The sequence below is a fragment of the Rana temporaria genome, chromosome 13, assembly GCF_905171775.1.
Source record: "Rana temporaria chromosome 13, aRanTem1.1, whole genome shotgun sequence".
Classification (NCBI taxonomy): Eukaryota; Metazoa; Chordata; class Amphibia; order Anura; family Ranidae; genus Rana; species Rana temporaria.
Window position 1 is genome coordinate 37297371 of NC_053501.1, and position 23267 is coordinate 37320637.

The 23267-nt window shown below is 45.6% G+C and overlaps 1 protein-coding gene across 7 annotated transcripts in view; it reads left to right on the top strand.

The window, feature by feature from the left end:
* Window positions 1-23267, top strand: part of KTN1 (kinectin 1) — a 168060-nt gene that overhangs the window by 64816 nt on the left and 79977 nt on the right. For all 7 annotated transcript variants that reach the window (XM_040333965.1, XM_040333969.1, XM_040333963.1 and 4 more), the window contains exons 6-14: window positions 1149-1262; window positions 5516-5656; window positions 7983-8089; window positions 11219-11351; window positions 14198-14285; window positions 16865-17016; window positions 19192-19260; window positions 21271-21308; window positions 21513-21603. In XM_040333965.1, the coding sequence (XP_040189899.1) occupies window positions 1149-1262; window positions 5516-5656; window positions 7983-8089; window positions 11219-11351; window positions 14198-14285; window positions 16865-17016; window positions 19192-19260; window positions 21271-21308; window positions 21513-21603 (933 nt within the window). The remainder of the gene's footprint in view (window positions 1-1148; window positions 1263-5515; window positions 5657-7982; window positions 8090-11218; window positions 11352-14197; window positions 14286-16864; window positions 17017-19191; window positions 19261-21270; window positions 21309-21512; window positions 21604-23267) is intronic.

Below are 23267 nucleotides of genomic sequence, written 5' to 3' on the forward strand. Positions count from 1 at the left end.
TAGCTGCTGACTTTTAATAAACTTAAAAAAAAGGTGGAAAACCCCTTTAAAGGAGTTGTAAAGGAAAATGTTTTTTCACCTTAATGCGATCTATGCATTAAGGTGAAAAAACATCTGATACTGCCGGCCCCCCCACGAGCCCCCCTTATACTTACCTGACCCCTCGAAAGTCCTGCGATCCTCTTCGCCACTCAGCCTGGCCGCCGATTGGCTAGAGCGGATGGATTGAGAGCAGCGCAGCCATTGGCTGGCACTGCTGTCAATCACATCCAGTGACACCGAGGGGCGGGGCCGAGTAATACAGTGAGTAGCTATGGCCGCTCGCTGTATCACGGGAGCGCGCCCGCAATTAGTGACCACCATGCGAGCTCTCGCAAGACTGTGGTGACTAATTGCGGGGAGGACCAGAGACAGCCGCCGACGGACCCCAGAAGACGTGGATCGGGGCCACTCTGTGCAAAACTAACTGCACAGTGGAGGTAAGTATGACACGTTTGTTATTTAAAAAAAAAAGGGGGATTTTTAAGCCACAAACTGGTGAGGCGGCTATATGTGGTCTCCTAGCAGGAGATCACCCGTCAGCGGGACCGGCGGGGATGGGGGAGGGGGGTCCAGTGTAAGTTCACCTTACAGATGTTTCTGTAAAGGTGAACTTACCCTTTAAAACTGGTACATACATGTCGAATATTGGCTGGTTCAACAGAAACTGGCCAACATTCGGCCCTTATGTATACCAGCCTGGGCAGAATGGCCGGCGTCTGTCGAACGGGTCCCCCTGGAAAACCAGCATCTGATCAGCTATTTGATACCTGCGCTGACCAATGTGTTTTTACGGAGGGGGCAGTTTCCCTTTTATTGGTTAAACTAGATGAACTTGTGTCTTTCCCATAACCGGACTATGTAAAGAACACCATAGCTCAGTGGGGAGATTTATGTACCAACATTGCATAGTTAGTACAGTGAGCTCCTCCGTGTTTTTTTTCTTCTTCCATTTAGCCTGCTGGGTTAAACATAAAGTTAATTTTAGTTTTTTTGTTATGCCATTGTTTGTTACCTCCCATCGGGACTCATGGCTGGATTACAGTATGGGTAGTAAGTCTATTATAAGAATGTTTCAGCTTTTCACTCTGGTTCTTCATTTCTTTTAGGCTACTAAGGGAGGCCCAGCTGCTGCATTGCAGTTGCAAGAGAAGGAGAAGCAGCTCGCTTCTGCCAGGGATGAGGCTGCAATCATCAAGGAACAGTGCAAGCAGCTCACACAGGTAATGTTTTCTGTCTGAACCGTGCGCTCTAGTTGTGTCTTTGGGGAATAAAATAAACATTTCAGGCATTAGACCTTTATTGCAGCTTCAGTAATCTTTTAGATCAGCGGTCCCCAACCTTTTTGGCATCGGGGACCGGCTACATTGATGAAAATTGTGCCACGGCCCAGGGGGGTTAAGGATAGTTTGGGTTCAGGGCGCTCGTGGGGGTTCAGCGATTTCTCACGGGCAATTTATCGGAGCAATAGCTGGTGTTGGCACTTCAATCATCATGGCACTATGGTTGTTATGGTGTCAGGATGATTAAAGCGCATTAGTTCTATTATTACTTTGTAATATAAAATTAAATGGTTCAACCCGCCATAATGCAGAACCAATGGGAGCCCTGAGCGTGTCACCTGCCACCAGATGCAGCTTGTCACTTGCCACCCCCTCTGCCACCAGATGGGGAATGTCACTTGCCACGTCCCCTGCCACCAGATGAGGAATGCCACGCTGCCTGCCACCAGATGAGGAATGATACGTGCCACGCTGCCCGCCACCAGATGCGTGCCACGCTGCCCGCCACCAGATGCGTGCCACGCTGCCCGCCACCGGATGCGTGCCACGCTGCCCGCCACCGGATGCGTGCCACGCTGCCCGCCACCGGATGCGTGCCACGCTGCCCGCCACCGGATGCGTGCCACGCTGCCCGCCACCGGATGCGTGCCACGCTGCCCGCCACCGGATGCGTGCCACGCTGCCCGCCACCGGATGCGTGCCACGCTGCCCGCCACCGGATGCGTGCCACGCTGCCCGCCACCGGATGCGTGCCACGCTGCCCGCCACCGGATGCGTGCCACGCTGCCCGCCACCAGATACGTGCCACGCTGCCCGCCACCAGATACGTGCCAGTAAGGGCAGGAGACTGGAGGAGAGCGGTGATGCAGGGCCGGCGGTGAGAGATGTAATCTCTCTGCTCCCCCGCAGTACATCCGACACCAGCGCTGTGAGGGTGGCAGCGAGGCGGGCACATGCCTCTGTGATCCACCGGGCTCTCTCACCTTCCCACTTCTGTGATGCATTGGGCTCCCTCGCCCGCCTCTGATGCACTGGGTTCTCTCACCCACCCTGCTCTCTCATGCCGCCCGTAGCATTCGCGGTCCGACTGCAGAGACGATACGCCCCGGTAGTGGGCCGCGACCTCGGGGGTTGGAGACCCCTGTTTTAGATCACCATGTGAAACTTACTTTGTGTCTGCATTTGTCTCCTCCTGCCTTAAGCAGACTGTATATCTAGGTTCTCCAAGAAGCCTGTAGACGTGACCAAATACATATTTATCCTGAAACACCTCCTCGTAAAGTTTGCCCATCCTCTCTCCTTCACAGTACTGTTCCCCATGGAGATAATAATCATAAAGTAGTAATAATGAGCCAAGAGGAAGATGAGGGTGCAGGGCTTCCCCCTGTCAGAACCCAACTGCTCAGCGAGGGGGATTGCTGTACTAACGTTGGGTTGAACAGAAAAAAAACTTTAGTGTACATGGCTTAACGGAGATATTAATGTCCCAAATCCAGCAATTTTGGTGTGCCACGTAATGATGTTCCGATAGGGTTGGACATATTCCTTGCAGATTATTGGGCCATGTCTTTGAGTGGATATGTGGCTGAAATTTGAAGCTTTTAAACTAAACTGGTATATGTTTGGAGTGGTTGAGTTTTAGCAGTGAGCGGTATGGAAAGTACATGTCTTGGTGGGTACAGTGGAAAGTCGTAGTCACAGCAGTTGCTCAACATTTCCTTCATTATAAAGAATTTTTTTGGCAGGTTTGATGCAATAATTATTTATCTTGGTAATGACGTTACTTCTGTTTTTTTTTTTGTTTTTTTATGTCGAAATCGTTAGAATCATTTTTGTTATGGTAGGACAAACCTATGTGGTGTACAATATTAAGGATACTCTTAAAAAAAATCTAATGTAATATTTGCATAACAACATAATGTATACAGTATATAGCAGAAAACTTGCTTTATCATATTTGCTGGTTTATTGTAGTACTGTTATTTGTGTTATATTTGTTTATCTAGTGCTGTGTGATCACACATTTAGAGCCGGTTCACACAGGGGCAACAAGAGTCTGGCTGCGACTTTGCAAGGCGACCTGGAAACGATCTAAGCGCGTAAACCACAGCGCGACTTACAAGGAGACTTCAAGTCGCCTCCAGGACAGGCGATTTTCCAATGGCTAATCAAACCACAATCAGCTGTGTGCGGTCGTGCGACGTGGCTCCCAAACAAAATTGGCGTCCTTTTTTCCCCACAAATAGAGCTTGTGGTATTTGATCACCTCTGCGGTTTTTATTTTTTTGTGCTATAAACAAAAATAGAGCGACAATTTTGAAAAAAATAAATATCCCCCAAAAATATATAAAAAAACATTTTTCCCTCAGTTTAGGCCGATACGTATTCTTCTACCTATTTTTGGTAAAAAAAAAAATCGCAATAAGCGTTTATCGGTTGGGTTGCGCAAAATTTATAGCGTTTACAAAATGGGGGATAGTTTTATTGCATTTTTATTTTACTACTAATGGCGGCGATCAGCGTTTTTTTTTTTTTTTTTCCGTGACTGCGACATTATGGCGGACACTTCGGACAATTTTAACACATTTTTGGGACCATTGTCTTTTTCACAGCAAAAAATGCATTTAAAATGCATTGTTTACTGTGAAAATGACAATTGCAGTTTGGGAGTTAACCACAAGGGGGCGCTGAAGGGGTTATGTATGACCTAATATGTGTTTCTAACTGTAGGGGTGTGTGGCTGTAGGTGTGAGGTCATCACAATCGATGACGCCGCCACAGTGAAGAACGGGGAAGCCGTGTTTACACACAGCTCTCCCTGTTCTTCAGCTCCGGGGACCGATCGCGGGACTCCAGCAGCGATCGGGTCCCGGAGCTTCGGAGCGGGTCGCGGGCGCGCGTCCGTGACCCATGGCTGGGTACTAGCACAGGACGTACCTGTACGTGCATGTGCCATTCTGCCAACGTAAATGTGCAGGAGGCGGTCCTTAAGTGGTTAAGATGGCTCCATTCACTTCCATTGATTTTCTCAACAGCGCGACTTGGGGCGACTTCAAGTCGGATCCTAAGTCGCCCCTGTGTGAACCGGCTCTTAGGTTACCTTCCTCCCAATTTTTTCCTTTGATCGCTTGGGATTAAATCTCTGTAGCTTCTGATAAACATTAAGAGGAGGGTGGTCCTACTTTTTTTTTTTTACTATTTCTTTTTTTTTTTGTGGGGGGGTGGGGGATTGTTTTTGACAAAGCAATCTGAGCGGATGTTCTCCTCTCCCCCTCCCTTCCATCTTCTGGGATACATCCCAGGTCCCAGAAGACTGCCAGACCATTCAGGATACGCAGCGCACACCCGTCTTTAAAGCCGCAAGCTGTCACAGCGAGGTGCCCACAGTTGAAATTCCGGCTCCAGGGAGAGGAATGGGAGAGAAGTGATGGTTCGGGTAACCCCATCACTGGACCATGGGACAGGTAAGTGTGTGTTTTATTAAAAGTCAGCAGCTACACTTTTTGTAGCTGCTGACTTGTAATCAACACACACCAAAAAACACGACTGGAGCTCCTCTCTAACTGCTTGCCGACCAGCGCACCACTATTTATGTCGACAGCATGGCACGGACAGGCAGAAACACGTATATATATGTTGCCCTTTAAAAAGCCGGCATTGTGGGCGCCCACCCGTCGGGAGCTCCGTGACTCCGACCGCAGGTCCCGCGGACTCGATGACCGCGGGCATACCCGCTATCGTGTCACGGTGAGGAAGAACTAGCATTTCCCCAGTCTTCCTAGTGACAGGACAGTGTACACAGCTTCCTGTAATTGGAAGCTGTGATCACTGTTGTGTCGCACATAGCCCATCCCTATGCACACTTAACCCCTTCAGTGCCACCTAGTGGTTAACCCCCTTACTGCCAGTGTCATTTTCACAGTAATCGGTGCATTTTTATAGCACTGATCGCTGTAAAAATGACAATGGTCCCAAAAGTGTCCGATGTGTCCGCCATAATGTCAAAGTCACGATAAAAATCGCAGATCGCCGCCATTACTAATAAAAAAAAAAAATCCCTTTTGGGTTACTTTTGACTTTGTTATATAGGAATCCTTCTTGCGTTATGACATCTTGACAGTGGTGTGTAATGAATGCATCATTTCTTGTCTTGTGTATCCTAACCTGTAGCTTTTCAATTTTTCTCATCAAAGGAATTGGTAGGTGAAAAACAAAAGTCCAGTTTGGTTGAAGCGAAGGCTCGGGAGCGGATCGGCGTGCTGGAGAAGGAACATGGAGTATTTCAAAGCAAATTACACGGCAGCTTCCAGGACGTTCAGCAAATGCAAGTTAAGGTAAGGAAAGGATTCGAGTGGCGCAGGGAAGATGTTTTAGGCTGCATTTTCCGGCGTTTCATGCTTATTTGCGCGTTTGCATACAGCGTCGTCCGACGTTTTTGTACTTCGACGTTTTTTATTTTAGCCAATAGGAAAATTTATCATCTTTTCATCACTTGTTGCTATGTTGGTAGATTTTATTTATCTTCTGCCTGGGTGAAATGTTCTATTGATTGCTACGGGCGTTATGTCGCTTTAAATGCTAGTCGCTTGAATCGAGCGTTTCCATTACTTTCTATGGGAAATGGAAACGCTGAAAAACGCCCAAACCGCCCGATTCGCAAGACAAAAAAGGGTCCGGAACTTGTTTGAGCTTCAGGCGTTTGGCGTCAGGCGTTTTGGTGTGGAGATGTGAACCATCTCCATAGAGAATAATGTATTTTTTCCCCCTCTAGCGTTTTTGAGCGTCGCGCTTTAGGCGACAAAATGCTTAGGTGTGAATGCAGCCCAATTCTTCGTAATACAGACATGCTGGACTCCCATTCTGGAGTATAGAAAGCTGCCCATAGTCTTGTTAGTGACTGCCTGTTTGATTTACCGTATTTATTGGGGTATAACGCGCTCCCGCGTATAGCGCGCACCCCTAAAGTTGGCCAGAAATTCCTGTGGAAAAAAGGATTTTGTACTTACAGTTTTGGTGTCTTGCGCGGCGTCCATCGGCGGCCTCGTCGGGTCCGTCTGCGGCTTCGGGTGTCCTCTACGTCCGGTCCGGCGTCCTTCTGCGGCGTCGTCCTCGCTCGTTTCCCGCACCGAGTTTGAATACATATACCGAGCGCAGTACACTCGGGCAGGCTCGGCTACTGTCGCGCTCACGTCCTGTACGTCCAGGACGTGAGCGCGGGAGGAGCCGAGACTGCCCGACTATACACGAGTGTACTGCGCTCGGTTTATGCTGGCGCAGTATTTAAACTCGGCGCGGGTATCGGCGTATATCGCGCACCCACGATTTTGCCCTGATTTTCAGGGCAAAAAAGTGTGCGGTATACGCCGATAAATACGGTATGTGCTTCTGATGTGTCCAGTCAGATTGCTGTGTTTATTACATTAGTTATTCCTTTTAAACAAACAATAGGAAAAATGTTTTTCTGTTTTGGATGGAGTAAGGGAGGGTTTATACCCCCTAGGTTTTTTTGTGCCAGCTGTGTCCCATTGGGATTTTTTCCCTTCACTTCCTGTCCCATAGCAAAAACAGGAAGTAAGAGTAAACCCATGCAAATTAAGGGAACTCCTTTCCCCCCAGGTCACCAGAACCAGCATTCTCATTGGAAGGTTTCCTCTCTATTACATTTCTAGGGATAACCCAAAATTTTGAATTTTCTGTTGAGTTTTTCTCTATCATACATCTCAGTTTTTCTTGTGCGAAGTTCTATTAGCGGTGTAAGGCTGTGCTCATCTTGCTGTACACTACAGCACATTGCCTCGTCATCGGCTTCTTATTGGTGACATATCTAGCCCCGGTGTTGCTCTAAATAACCTTAAGCACGGATGTTATGTTTATGGATATGGACTCAACTGTGGCTCAGCTTCCTCTAATACCAAGACAGAATGTAATCTGAGAACAGATGGTGCCTTTGAGGCATCCTTGGGCGTACCTGTGCATAGCTGTACTGTTGTAAATAAATCCTGCCCCCCCCTAGAGCAAGAGGCCGATGTGTGTACAGCGAGTCACGTTGACACCTGAAAAGGCAAATGAGATGCTCCATGTAACCGGACAGCTTATTTCTCCTACTTTGTTTTGCTACTCCTGTTATTACTGTTAGATTTATAGTTTTTATGGAGAACAGTCATTAAAATGCAGAGTAGCAAATTATTCTCCACATTAGATGCTCCTAATAAAGTATACTATATTGTCAAAAGTATTGGGACACCTGCCGTTACACGCACATGAACTTTAATGCCATCTTAGTCTGTAGACTTAAAAAGCTAAACAAAAAAAAAAACGTTACTACAAATAACGCTGAAAAACTCACTCTACAGCTAACGTAATTGGCTTTTTTTTTATAATGTCCAGTTTGCATGAGGCCTAATACAGTTGTACAACTTTAAAATATAAAAACGAAAAAATAAAAATAAAAAATAACTTTGTTTAAAACCTTCCCCACTCTATCCAAGATTACTTTTAAGTTGGAGTTTGATTTTTATGTGTTGTTGTATTGGTGGATATACAGTATAATACTGGGAGGGAAGAATTCTGTTTTCATAAGATGCTTGTTTAGTTTGGTATAGCACAGTATAAGATGTATATGGAGAATTAATCTTGCCCCCCCCCCCCCCCCCTGTGTAGTTTCAGCAGGTGCGTGAGCAGTTGGAGAACCAGCTTTCCCACTTGAAGCAAGAGAATGGTATCCTAAGGGATGCAGTGAGCTCGGCCACCAATCAGATGGAAAGCAAGTAAGTACTTCTGCAGGCAAGCCTATGTTGTGGCAGAACACACTCTGGAGCAGGGTGTTGCCCTCAAAGAGCGGGTTGTATCTGGGTTGCACTATGTACAGAGTGCAGGGTTTAAGAGTGCGATATGTACAGGTTTCAGTGGTGTGCTGTGTACAGAGTGCAGGGTTTAGAAGTGCTTTATGTAATCGGTTTCAGTGGTGTGCTGTGTACAGAGTGCAGGTTTCAGGGGTGTGCTGTGTGCAGGGTTTAGAGATGGAGTATGCACAGTGTGCAGCCCCAACCTAGCCAAAGCTTTCTCGCATTTCTCTCCTCTACTTTGCCTGGCTCTAGTACCTTCGTGTGTAAGCGGCTTTACCTCAGCTTGCAGGGAGATCGTTGCCTCTCTGATTCTGGAGATTTGTCCCTGACGTGCGTGCAAGGATCTGTTGGATCTGGGAGCCTCTGAGAGCAAAGCTGTGTCCCTTGTGAACACAGAAGGCTTCTGTTTTTACAAGTAATAACAGGAAAGCGGAGGGTGAGAGGCGGAGGTGGCAGAATGGAGTTTCACCATGTTCTGGGTGATTCGGCCCGTGGGCCTTGTGTTTGACAAAGAGCAGTGGTTCTCAACCTGGGGGTCGGGACCCCCTGGGGGTCCGAATGATGATTTGCCAGGGGTCAACGAATCCTGGGCTGTTCCTGAAGCCCACACCACTCTCCCAGCCGCCACCCAGCAGGGCTATCCCTGGATCCTGTGGCTGCCCAGCTGGGCTGTACCTGGAGCCCACAGCCACCCGCTCAGCCTCTTCGCAGGCGCCCATTCAGTTCACGGCATGGCTGGGGGGCAAAGACTAGAGGTCAGCTGACTGGTGAGGAAAGTGAAGTGGGAGGTGCTGGAGGAGACCCTATCTCCTGATTTCGGCATAGGTGTCACTGCTACGAGACACCACAAAGTCCGAGACATTGTGAAGCCAGAGACACAGTGAGTAACACTACCTGTGATTATAGTTGCCAATAAAAAGGACTCAGGTAGCGCTAAATGTCTGTGGGTTAGGGGCGCAAATTACTTGTCTTGCCCTGGGTGCTGACAACCCATGCTACAAAAATTATTTTACCGTTAGGGGTCCCCACAACTTGGGAAATGTTATCAAGGGGTCACAGCACTAGAAGGTTGAGAACCACTGCTCTAGAGTTTTGGTAGGTCTAAATGACGACAGCAGCATATATTTAACGTTAAGTTGGCCGTACACTAATTGATTAAAAATTCCAGTGGAGACTGACCAGATTGCGTATGTATCTCACTTTTATATCACTACTGCCATTAGTAATGTGTGTTTGAATAACATTGCCTCAATCTAGTGGCGTAGCGTGGGTTGTCGGCGCCTGGTGCAAGGCAAGAAATTTTGCGCCCCCTAACCTGCAGAGTTTTTGCACTCCCTGAGTCTCTTCCCTTCCTACAATAGTACTGACCAGCCTGATTCCTATACTGACCACTACACTAACCTCTACACCGACCTACATGATTCCTAGACTGACCATTACACTTGCCTACCTGTCCACTGCACTGACCTACCCGATTCCTACACTGACCAATACACTGCACACCACATTGACCACCAGGGCTGGTGCAGGGATCTTTGACACCCTAGGCCAGGGATCCCCAAACTACGGCCCTCCAGCTGTTGCGGGACTACACATCCCATGAGGCATTGTAAAACTCTGACATTCACAGACGTGACTAGGCATGATGGGCATTGTAGTTCCTGAACAACTGGAGGGCCATAGTTTGAAGACCCATGCCCTAGGCTATACCTAATTTTGTTGCGCCACTGACTCCACTTTTCCCTGCCCCTGCAACACATGTGACCTATCTGACGCCTACACTGCCCCCCCCTTCCTGACACCTACCTGATGCATGCACTGATCCACCTGAATCCTACTTCCTGCACTACTCACAACACTGACCCACCTGAACCCTACGCTGACCTAAGAGACACCTACGCTGACCTAATAGACACCTACAGCTCAGTGCAGATTCATCCTCCTCCTTACCTTGCTTCGGAGTCCCCGCCAGTGCCATCCACCTGGTCCATGGTATCCCCGCCGGGCGGTAGCCGGAGTTCAGCTAACAGACCCTGCACCTCCATGCTCCCAGCCCCGCCCTGCCCCTCAGCTCCGTTGTACACACCATACCAGAGGGACAGGCAGAGGAGAAGCCCCAGCACACTTTCCAGTGCTTGTCTCCTGCCGCCATCTTCAGTGTTTCCCGGCGCACTGTGATTGGGTGTATAGGGGTCATGTGCGGAGGCGGGACTTCAAGAGCAAATGTGATCACGGACAGGCCAGCCCCACGCTGCACATGACCCCTATACGCCCAATCACAGGGCACCGGACACTAAACATGGTGGCCGGAGATCGGGGGACACGGAAATGAAAATTAGGAGTAGTGACACTACTGGCAAGAAGAGACAAAGTTGATTAAGCATAGAGTGTGCACGAAAATTATTATAATAAATAGCCAGTGGTGTCACCGTCCCTGAAGATAGAGGTATATATATTATCCCAAAATGGGATGGAGCATGGGACTATACGAACACCATTGGATAGTTCTGAGACCACAGAAACCGTACATCGGAAACAGTTTATAGATAAAAAAATATATTTTAATTTGACACATTATATACATACAAAAAATGAATAGAATAAAAAGTTGTATTGAGTTTCACCAATAGTTGATTGTTGAGTTATATACAGTGGGGTGTCCTACATGTTTCGCCCATTCGGGCTTCCTCAGGGACGTATACACATGTATATATATATTTTGAACTCAATCTACAATAAGAGACAAAAATGGTGAAGAACATCCCATGCCCCCCCCCCCCCCCCACAAATGTTGCGCCCGGGGCCAAGGCACCCCCTGCACCCCCCATGCAATGCCGCAGCCTCAATCTCTATTAATTTTACCTCTAACTACATTGCTGCGTTCATCTTTCCCTCGATTTTGTACATAACTAGAAATATAGATTTTTTGTGAAGGGTGTGCTATTTAGTGCCAAGTCTTCAGATAAGTCATTTTAATAGTATGACTCTTTTAAGTATTAGATCTTTAGATATACAATATAATACTGAAAATCCCTTTTTCTTTTTCCCCAGGCAGTCTAATGAGCTTATTAAGCTGCGTCAGGATTATACCAGGCTTGTAAAAGAATTGACTGATAAGAACAGCAGTTTGGCTCAGGAGGAACAGCATAAGAAGAATCAGGAGCAGGTGGTGGCCGGGTTGAAGGTGAGAAAATATGTGCAGTTAATGAGAAGTTCAGTACTACTTGGAGTAGAATGATTGTGCAAATTTTTATAAATTGGTGTTCAAACTCTAGCCAAATTGTATTTTTCTCGCTCTATAAGAGGGACAGAAATTCTTATGGCTCGTACACACAATCAAACTTTTGGCCATAATTGTCTGACGGACGTGTTGTGTCGGATAATCTGACCATGTGTATGCTCAATCAGGCAATTATTGGCTGAATTAGCGGCAACAAAAGTTGGCTGTTCATGCTCACCAATTGTTGGGCAATAAATAGTTACATCAGTTTATCCGATCATCTGTATGCAAGTCCGTCCAACTAAAATCCAAAGTACAGACACGCATGCTCAGAACCAATGCTAAACATCGGACAACAATAGCAGAAGTTGCCCAAAGGGTGGTGGTAAAAAGCTGAAAAACCATGTGATTTGGTGAATGTTGGCTGAAAATCTTGTTGTGCCGTGTGTATTGCAGAACGCGTTCACGGCCAACGCCTTTCGGACCCAAATCCACGGAAAAGTTGGTTGGAAGTCCGATCTTGTGTAGGAGGTTTTAGACTGTTGGGTTATGTTGCTGCCCACAGGAAAAATTTACATTGGCAACTAAAAACGTTGAGTAGCACAAGATAATGCTGCCAACAACCATTATGCTGCATTTTTTTGCTAGTGTCCTCAGGAGTGTGGGCATATGTTCTTCCGCTCTGCTCTTTTCTGCTTGTTTGGTATCATTTGTCTGTTACCAGCTGGAAATGTTAAAGTGGAGTTCCACCCATAAATATAACATTACATCAGTAGTTTTAAAAAAATGTCATTAGTCCTTTAAGAAAAACATTTTTTTTTTTTTAGATGCCTTCAAAGTGTTGTTGCTAGGCAGAATAGTTAATCTTCCCACTTCCTGCACCTAGGTGCTTAAAGTGGAGGTTCACCGGTAAATTTCCATTTTTTTACCCTTAGATTGATGCTCATTTAGTCTAGGGGAATCGGCTAGTTGTTTTAAAATCGAAGCTGTACTTACCTTTTTAGAGAGCGATCTTCTCCGCCGCTTCCGGGTATGGGCTGCGGGACTGGGCGTCCCTTTTTTGATTGACAGTCTTCCCACAGGCTTCCGAAAAGCTTCCGACGGTCGCATTCATCGCGTCACGATTTTCCGAAAGTAGCCGAACGTCGGTGCGCAGGCGCAGTATAGAGCCACACCGACGTTCGGATGCGACCTTCGGAAGCCTGTCGGAAGACTGTCAATCAAGAAGGAACGCGCAGTCCCGAAGACCCATACCCGGAAGCGGCGGAGAAGATCGCCCTCTACAACGGTAAGTACTGCTCGGATTTTAAAACAACTCGCTGGTTCCCCTAGACTAAAGGCACATTCATCTAAGGGTAAAAAAACATTTATGGGTGAACTCCCGATTTAAGCTTCCTAACCTACACCGCACAGACTCCTGGGAATGTAGTGGGTGTAACTTTCCAGGAGTTTGTGCACTCCCCAGTCTCGAAGAATCATGTGACTTGGACAGTACAGGTGCTGAAACCTGATCTGAAACCTATTGCACTGCTTGTGCAGCATTGAGCATGTGCGAGATCTGAAAGGCTGAAATCCAGGAAGTCATTCAGTCTGGCTTCATGATGCCCACACTTAAGATTGCCCCAGTCAATTTCTATTTTATAAAGTGTCTAAATGCTGTAACAACCTAACAAAACGGACCTTAGTTTACAGACTAACTTTACTAGAATACATTAAGTTTGTGTATTACAGGGGTATTTGTATTTAAAAAGTGAAATTGTGGCCGGGACTCCGCTTTAAATCCCTGAAGTCTCACCAAACAGCCACTGAGCGCAGGTTTTCCCAAAATGTATAGTTATGTTTTTGTTGTGACAGCTCTGACCTACGACAGGCCAGTACCAGGTCCCCAAAGTATCCGGAGAAATGATCGTTTAACATAAGAGTCGATGGAAGGGGGGCCCGGCTTTGAAAAATCGGTGCTCCCCGGCCATAAGCCAAGGGGGGCATTTCAGCACAAAAATGTGCTGAAAAACGCGGCTTATACTCAAATATATACGGTACTGTAAATGTAATATGTAAAAATTAGTTTGGGCCAAGCTTTAAAATTCCTTTTTCTTTGTCTAATAAATGGGCATATTTTGTATGCATGTTCATACTAATCGCTTGTAGCCAGCCATTATTGAACCGTATGGACTTTCCGTCGCACGCAGTCAAAAATGTACAATATAGATGTTACACTATGCCCATTTAATTTGTGAATGAGTGCTTATTGTGCGGATATACCAGAATTGTTGTTCTTGCAAAGTTTTCTTAAAGGGGTGCTTCACCCTAAAAACTACTTTTTTTTATTACATTGGCCCCCCACATTACAATACGATTAAGGCTATTATTTTGAAGCTGTACATACCTTTGTACAGCATATTCACCCGTTGCGAGTCCCGCGGGAGTGGGCGTTCCTCACATGTCTGTGATTGACATTTTGACCAAAAACGAGCTCCCCCCCCATTGCATAAGCCACGTCACGGTTGGCGAAAGGAGAGTCGGCGCTATACTGCGCATGCGCATCGCCGTTCGGCGCCAATCGTGACGCGGCTTACGCGACGGAGGGAGCTCGTTTTTGGTCAAAATGTCAATCACAGACATGTGAGGAACGCCCACTCCCGCGGGACTCGCAACGGGTGAATATGCTGTACAAAGGTATGTACAGCATAAAAAAAATAATAATAGCCTTAATCGTATTGTAATGTGGGGGGGCAGTGGAATAAGAAAAAGTAGTTTTTAGGGTGAACCACCCCTTTAAATACATTTTTCTCATCTACTGTGAATTCCAGGCTCAAATACAGGATGCAGAAAGAAGATGGGAAGAAATCGAATCATATCTGCGGAAACGGGAATCTGATGCAGAAAAGGCTCAGCAAGGTAATTTTTTTTTCTCAATTCTTTTTTTTTTTATTTTTTTTTTGGTCAAGATTTATAAAAATGGGTAGGACCCTCCATGGTAAAATAAATTTTTGTTTTTAAAGCATCAAATGTTTTCCCTCTTCTGGCAACAATGTTACACCTCATATCTTTGTGGTTTGAATTTCTGTAGACACTTGGTGCAGGAAAGAAAAAGACTACAGACGAGAATACTGTTTGTGAGATATGACTTTATTTGATTCTGTGTGTTTCCATACCATCCAAGTACATGTCAAATCACACTTTTTCATCTTTTCAGAACTTGGCAATCTGTTCTACTGAACGATTTGTTGTACCGTTATTGTTGATTATTGCCGAGCGCTCGATCTGCCTTTTACTCCCCACTAGGGGAGCTTTATTAGTCCAAACTCAATAAAAAGATGAAATGAGAAGAAATATAAAGTGTCAAATGTACACTTCATCCTAAAAAAAGACATAACATTTTAAGAGATTGGCAAAAATATAACCTAACACCTGTTACTTTGTCCAAACTCCACCACCACACTGTTGAAATTTATTTTAATCTATTACAGGTACATGTATAGCACCGTCCATTTACGTAACACTTTACACGTGTATTGTACAAGAAGGTCACAATCTAAGGTCCCTAAATCACATTCATACATACAGATACTAGGGCTAATTAACCTACCAGCATGTGTGGGAGGAAACCAGAGAACCCGGAGGAAATCCACGCAGGCACAGGGAGAACATGCACACTCCAGGCAGGTAGCGCAGTGGTTAGGATTTGAACTGGAGACCATAGTGCCGCTAGGTGGAAAAGCTGCCCACAAATGGTGGGTCCTAGGTGAGCTTGGTAATGGTGCTTACACAGGGTTAATTACATTCTCCCTTCCACCCACTTGGCAATGTTCAGATGTGACAATTGATTACTCAGGCATGCACTGTGTTGTGGGAATAGGGGAGATTGTCACATGCTCCTTCATACCCAGAAAGAGGGGATCAACAAAAGACCAGGCTGGCAGGGCATGGCAGAATAGGCAATGACCGATTTTGTATTTAAAGTGGTTCTAAAGGAAGAAGGTTTTTCACCTATGCCATCCCCCTGCCCAGTTAATCACAGCCAGTGAGTAGAGCGAAGGAGGGGACGCGAGCCACACTCTGTTTGTTACTGGATAATATCCATTCACAAGAGGCTTGTTGTTGTGGGCACTGGGCAGGGGGGAGGAGCCAAGGCCTCCAGCGGGGGACCCAAAAAGAGGATCGGGGCTCCTCTGTGCAAAACCCTTACCCAGAGCTGGTAAGTAACATTTATAATCACTTTAAGGGCATTTCCACCAAATTAAAGGCATGATTGGATACATATTGCTGCCTTTATAACAAAGCTCGTAAGCATGAGGTTCAAACGCCAGCTTGTATGTTAGGATTTTGTTCAAACTGTCAGAACCGTTTGTATGTGGGTTATGTCAGAACTACATTTGTTTTTGAATAATTAATGCTCTGTTCTGATTTTTTCTAAATATAGTAATTTTTTTACTTTACTTCAGATGGGTACTGTGGTTTACTCTGTCTGAAATCCCAGACGCCAGGAAGTCAACGAGCCTAAAAAATTTTTTTTTAATCAAGCAGCTAATGTTTTATATGATTTTCTGTTAATGGCGTCTAGCCTTTTCTGATTCTATAAAGTGTCTTTATTGGCAAAACCTTTTTAGCATTGTTTGGCATGCCTGTCAAATGCATGTCACCGAAATGTAATTAGTGTGGTACAACCCCACTAAAACATTTATACATATTAATTGCCAATTTTTGTTGAAATAAATACAATTGGCTCAAAAAGGAAAAAAATAGCCTGCGTGCTTTATCACATATTTTTCAGCATGAAAAGCTATTCTATATATTTTTCTTTTTTTTTTAGTTTATTTCGTTCGTGTTATTTCAAATTGGCTATTGGGATGTATAATTGTTTTAGTGGGGTTGTCCGGCACTATTAGACTATATTTATGTAGGTTTGGCAACCTATTTCAATGTAGGTTGCAGCCTATACACATTTACTCATATTTATGTTGGTAATTGCGCAGAGGTCATTTTAGTTTTTTCGTTGTCACCAAAGTTTTATTGACTTTAAAGGAGCAGCACACGTGGCTGTTTGAAGGATGCATGTGTCCTCCTTTTTATTCCACAATAGTTCTCAGTGCAGCGTGTCCCGTTTTAAGCTGCTTTCTAAATTCGAAAGCTGCTCGGCGCATTTTTTCTTTTCAAACGCACTTGCATAAGTTCTAATGGAATACTCAGATAAAGCCTATTGATATGAACCCTTAGAGAGGTTTGTAGGTTGTACTAAGCTATAAATAAGCACTAATCAATAGTGTGAAACGCGTCAGCTGTATCCCCTATTTTTGCTGTGATATGTGGTGTTTGAAGTTTTTTTTACCAATAAAAGGCAACCAAAAGTTTTTTTCAGAGTCCAAATACTCTTTCTAATTTCGGTTGTACTCTTTGGGTGGTTTATTGCTGATTAACTTGTTTACTTGCCCTCTTCGGTTCTTTGTTAATCGCCTGCTACCCTTCCCTTTTTACAGATTTTCAATCGAAGCTTATTGCCAAGGAGGCTGAAATTCAGAGTCTACACAGCAAGCTCACGGACACAATGGTGAGCAACCAACAGCTTGAGCAGAGACTAATGCAGTTCATGGAAACTGGTCAAGATGGCAACCTTCAGATTCAGATGCAGGTACTGTATTGTTTGGCTTTTTTTCAATGAAAATGCTCATTATATGCTACCACTTGGTATGTGTGAAGATCCTGGGTCCTCCAAGCTTTCTCTTGACTTCCTCCTGGACCTAATCTCCCAGTGTTGGATTTAAATAACCATTTCTCTTGGAAATGCTAAATGCATTGTTTTGTACATATTTAGTAGGTTTAGGACTTCATGTGGAGCTCCATCCAAAAGCGGAAACTCCACTTGTTCGCACCCTCCCCCACTTCCCCTTTTTTTGGAAGGAGTGAGTACCTGTTTTTGACAGGTAACCACTCCCACTTCCGGGTAAGATTGCCGTGGCAAAGCCCCAAGTATTCCCGTCCCCTCCTCCTCCCCCCTGCTGCTTTCTGGGACACACATAGGTCCCAGAAGATGGCGGACCATTCAGAAAGCGCAGTGCGACTCATGCATGTGCTGTAGGAAACCGGCTGTCTCTTTCTCAAAGAAGTTTATTAGAACACAAATTAAAGAAACTGTGGTTCAGTCATCACAAAAGGCATTCACTGTACAACCGTGTCTGATATGGGTAACTTTAGTCCTATGCGCACCGCCTGTACACAGCATAGCTTGAAACTCTGAATCTTACTATACAGATGTTTTACCCCTCAGGCGCCCATACTTGTCATAACGACATTGATTAGAACAACAGTCTGTCAATTCAAGGTCTAAATCAGAGAGGCCTGGGGTATCCAGCCAGGGTGACCACAGTTTATCAAACTTTCCAGGTCACCCCTATGTTGAAAGATGTATTTTACTAATGGAATAGTGTCTCCCATCTGAACTATCCACTCCAACGTTGGAGGATCAGCCGCCTTCCAGTGTCTAAGGATTAATTTTCGCGCCTGAACCTGGGCTCTGGCCTGTTTCGGATTGTTCTCTATGGGCGATGTCATCCACAATCCCCAATACACATGGCTTTGGGTCTGTTGGTATAGTAACCTGGAAGACTTTATTAATGGTGGACAGGACCCCTTTCCAGAACAGATGTAGCTTGGGACTGCGCCTAACAGGTGTATTATATGCCCATGGTCTCTCAGACATCTAGGGCAAATTGAGTCCAGTCTCGCTCCCATCCTGAACAATCTAGCTGGTGTATAGTGAACTCGGAGGACTATGTACAGCTGGGACAGGTGCTGTGCTATGTTCAGGGAGCACATCTGTAACGCCTGCAGAACCTCCTCCCACCGTTCTTCCTCGAAGGTACCTACATCCCCCACCCACTTGCATGCTGCTCCCAGAGGGAAGCCATCCAGGTATACATAGAGAATCATGGAATAGCATCTGGATATAAAGCCCTTGAACTGAGACACCTCTGCCATGTAGTGGAATATGGGGGTCGGAGACAGATGCCACGGAACCCCGCTGGACTGCGCCACGACCGAATGTTGCAGATGCATATAATAAAAAAGCATCAACTGCAGGAGACGAAATTGCTCCCTCAAAGCAGGGAACTTGTACAGTTTTCCATCTGCAAAAATGTGCCTTAGGTGCGTGACCCCATGCCTCCTCCACCAAGCCCTCCAATGACTGCAGCTCCTCATAATATCCATTGGCCCATAATGGGCTATAACTGGTAAAGCCATTTACTGCCTGTAGCTGTCTGAGCTTGTTCCACGCTTTTTGCATAAGGACGTATGTTTATTGGTTTTAGCATAGGCCAGGGCCTCCAATCCCATAGCTACATCGTTGGTTCTAGTGGCATGACACATAAGGGCATAATGAGGTCTAGGTCTACACTCTCCCCCCCCCCCCCCCCCCTGCTCCTGGCGCTTGACTGACAGTTTCCCTTAGTGAAGTTGCTGGTGCCTGCACTTGCCGGCATCTTGCTTGCTGGAGCCTGCAAGACTCGGGGTGCCGACATAGCTGGATCCCTGGACAGGTAAGTGCCCTTATATTAAGTCAGCAGCTACAGTAAAAAAAAAAAATGGCCCGCTCCTCTTTAAGTACTTTTAATAAGGAAAAAATATTGGTAATATTGCATTTGGAAATGTGATAATTACCACTTCTAGAGAGTTGTAGACTGTTCACTGCAGTTATTTGTATTTTTTTTTTTATTTGCAAAACAAACAAATAAAAATGATAAGTTTTAATGGTAGGTACTAATATTAACTTTAAGATAAGGCTAACTTTTTTTCTTTTCTCTGTAAGGATTTGTTGAAGCAAAACGAAGCACTGAACGTTCAGATTCAGAAATACCATTCCCAGGTTCAAGTTCAGGTAAAAAGAATTGCCCTTTTTTCTTTTTTTCATAGTAATTTGGTGAGAGGAAAGCGTGAAACAAGTATTTGTACTCCAGGCCTTTGAGAAAGTGCTGCCTTGTGTTATTTGCACCCAACTACTGAAACCAGACAACCTCCCCCACATGTGAAATTCTCAGGGGTAAACACTCAACTTTTGGCATTAAAGTGGTTCATCCAGCCTGTGTGTCCTCAAGCCTGTGCCTGCGAACCCAGCCGACCGCTCGGCTTGTAAGGAGCTAATTTCACTAAGCAGCCTGTTTGGCTGCAGCATAAAGAGTTAAAAATAGTTCAGTAGTGACAGGTTTCATCGTGGGAGTGTTCCTTTTAAACCCCAGGTTTACATTCACGTTAAAGCGGGAGTTCACCCATTTGTTAACTTTTTTTTTTTTTTCTCCCCTTAGATTCCTGCTCGTTCGGTCTAGGGGAATCGGCTATTTGTATTAAAATATGATCCGTACTTACCCGTTTTCGAGCTGCATCTTCTTCCGTCGCTTCCGGGTATGGGTCTTCGGGAGCGGGCGTTCCTTCTTGATTGACATTCTTCCGAGAGGCTTCCGACGGTCGCATCCATCGCGTCACTCGTAGCCGAAAGAAGCCGAACGTCGGTGCGGCTCTATACTGCGCCTGCGCACCGACGTTCGGCTTCTTTCGGAAAATCGTGACGCGATGGATGCGACCGTCGGAAGACTGTCAATCAAGAAGGAACGCCCATTCCCGAAGCCCATACCCGGAAGCGACGGAGAGGATGCATCTCGTAAACGGTAAGTAATGCTCATATTTTAAAACAACTAGCCGATTCCCCTAGAGAAAACGAGCAGGAATCTAAGGGGAAAAAGTGCCCTCTAAGGGTGAACCCCCGCTTTAACCACTCGAAGACCAGGATTTTTATGGCACTTGTATACATTATTATTATTATTATACAGGATTTATATAGCGCCAACTGTTTGCGCAGCGCTTTACAACATCTGGGACAGTGCAATTACAATACAGGAGGAATCCGAGGGCCCTGCTCGTTAGAGCGGAGTCCCTAGAGCAGGGGTGTCAAACTCAATTCATTATGGGTCGCATCAGCATTATGAATGCCCTCAAAAGTGATCCCCTCCCCTTTACATTGGATGTCAAGAGCCACCCCACCATCAGAAGTTGAGTCCCCCACTCTCCCTTACATCACAGTGCACCCCCCCTTTCCTTATGCTGCTGCTGGGAAGAAGCTGGATGCATTTCTTGAAAGCAGAAAGTAGAGGAGGACTAGAGGTTGGCTGGAGCTGCGAGGGCCACATGAAATGTGTTTGACAACTGTGCCCTAGAGAATACATTTTTGGAATCTTATGTCACACGGTATTTGCGCAGCGCTTTTTCAAACACAATTTTTGGGGAGAAATTCATGTTTTGATCAGTGTTCCAGAAGTGCATTTGTGAGCATTTTTGAATACTTTTGATTTCCAAAACATGCCGCCGATGACAGCCAGGTAACCCGTAAGTGCAACGGGGCAAAGCCATGGCTCTGTCTTATAGATGCAAAGAGCGGGGCTTGGGAGCGAGCATGCACCAGTGCCCTCATAGTGAGCAGCTTGCTATTGGGGCCACTGGTTAAGGGAAAGGAGCCAAGCGCTCCGGCAGGGGACCCACGAAGAAGAGGATTGGGACTACTCTGTGCAAAACCATTGCACAGAGCAGGTATTACATGTTTGTTTTTTATTTATCTTTTTAAAAAAAAAAACGGTAATGTCACTTTAACCTCACGTTTATGTACCCTACAAAAAAAAAGCACCAGTTATTTTTTTCTGTGCCATGTGTTTGCCCAAATGTGCGTATTTATTATTTAAATATGCTTCAAAACGCTAAATAAAACCAAAAATGTGATGGTTGTGCAAAGGGTAACCGAAATTTACACTTTGTCCATTGGCAGTGTTTTTTTTTTTTTTATTGTATATGTCCTGAAATGGGTGTGTATTTTGATCTTTTTGTGTTTTCTACTTTTTTCTAGTCTTCTGCATCAGTTATTGTCGAGGAGTTGCAGAAATCGTAAGTAATGATTCTTTTGTCTTTGTTCTCAGATGCAAACAAATGTTACAGCCCTGAAGAAGTTCTTGTAGATTTAATTTCTTCTCTTTCCTCTCTTGTGGTGTTAAGACTCTTTTCACTGATGGATTACTTTATGCCCTTGGCCACTCAGCCACTCAAGAGTCTTTATTGATATTCTGACCTTTCTTAATGTGTTTTTTTTAGAATCGAAGAGAAGGATAAGGAGATTAAACAGATGGAGGACTCTCTGTCTCTGGAACGTGTTAATTTTGCCAACGGTGAAGAAGAGCTTAAGGTACAGAAAGCATTTGTATTGTGTACCGTACTTAAAGTAATGGTGCCCCCCGAAATGAAAATTACATTTGCGAAACTGAAAATTTAGGATGTACTTGGCCGAAAACTGAAACAGACAGTTTAACCACTTCAGCCCCAGACCATTATGCAGCCAAATGACCAGGCCACTTTTTGCGATTCGACACTGTGTCGCTATAGCTGACAATTGCGCGGTCGTGCGACGTGGCTCCCAAACAAAATTGACGTCCTTTTTCCCCACAAATACAGCTTTCTTTTGGTGCTATTTGATCACCTCTGCGGTTTTTATTTTTGCGCTATAAACAAAAATAGAGCGACAATTTTGAAAAATATTCAATATTTTGCTTTAATAAATATCCCCAAAAAATATATACATTCCCCCCCCCCCCCCTCAGTTTAGGCCGATACGTATTCGATGGTAAAAAAATTGCAATAAGCGTTTATTAATCGGTTTGTGCAAAAGTTATAGCGTCTACAAAATAGGGGATAGTTTTATGGCATTTTTATTAATAATATTATTTTCTTTATCGTTACATCACGGGACACAGAGCGGCATTCATTACTATATGGGTTATATGGAGTACCTTCAGGTGTAGACACTGGCAATCTTCAAACAGGAAATGCCCCTCCCTATATAACCCCCTCCCATAGGAGGAGTACCTCAGTTTTTACGCCAGTGTCTTAGGTGTTAGTCATGGTTTAGCTTGCCTCCGCATCCTTGGGATTAGGTGAGCTACCGGTTCTGTCCAAAAAAGCCTGAGCGCTAAAGTGGTCAGTAACCGGACCCCAAACCCTTGGGGTATAGCCCATAATGCTTTCTTTTTAAGAGAGCTGGACCCTGGGCCCAGAACTTAGAAAACCTTTGGGCGCCTAATGTTTTCTGTTTGCCAGGGTGCTGTATGGGTCCAGGACAGTGGATCCTTCATGGAAGAAGAAGGTTCCCAGGGCCTGAAGGTCTAGACATCCCCACGGAGATGGGGGAAGATTGGGCCTCTTGCTTTGCAAAGTCCTGCGGCATGGAGCAGGTAAGTAAGGGGAAAACTTGCGGAACTTGGCTCTTAGCAAGTTTTTTCTGGGAGGTCACAGGGGACATGCCTAAAAGTTATGCATTGCATCTGGCAAACCAGTCACATATCATGAAGATAGGATGGCTCTATATGTTGTTATTCCCCTTAAAAAAGTGACCTCCCTGGTAGTATTGGAAAAGCTGTGAGTGGGGCCTTTTGTGTACAATGTATGTGTGTGTCAGAGAGCTATGCTTACCTGCAAGCCTCCAGGCGATGCTCTATCCAGTCCTCTTCCTCATGCCTGCAAGGCAGGCAGAACGCTGTCCTCCTCGTGTGTTCCAGGCCTGCGGCTGCAGGAACAGAGAGGCCCTTCCTCCCATACACCCCCCCAGTCGGCGGGCACGCGCGCGGCGCGCGTGCACGTGTTTATAGGCGCATTTGGCGCCGTTTTAGCTGGGGGGGAAGGGCGGGTCAGTGTTTTAAGGAAGGGGCGGCCCTTCCTTGGATACCACAGCTCATTCAATACTATGGTTTGAGGGAGGAAGGACTGGAGTGAAGCACGGGGCGCTGAGGACACACAGTGGCCAGAAAGAATACTACAGTCTTCAGAAGATTGTGGTTTAGCCTAGGAATAGGCTGT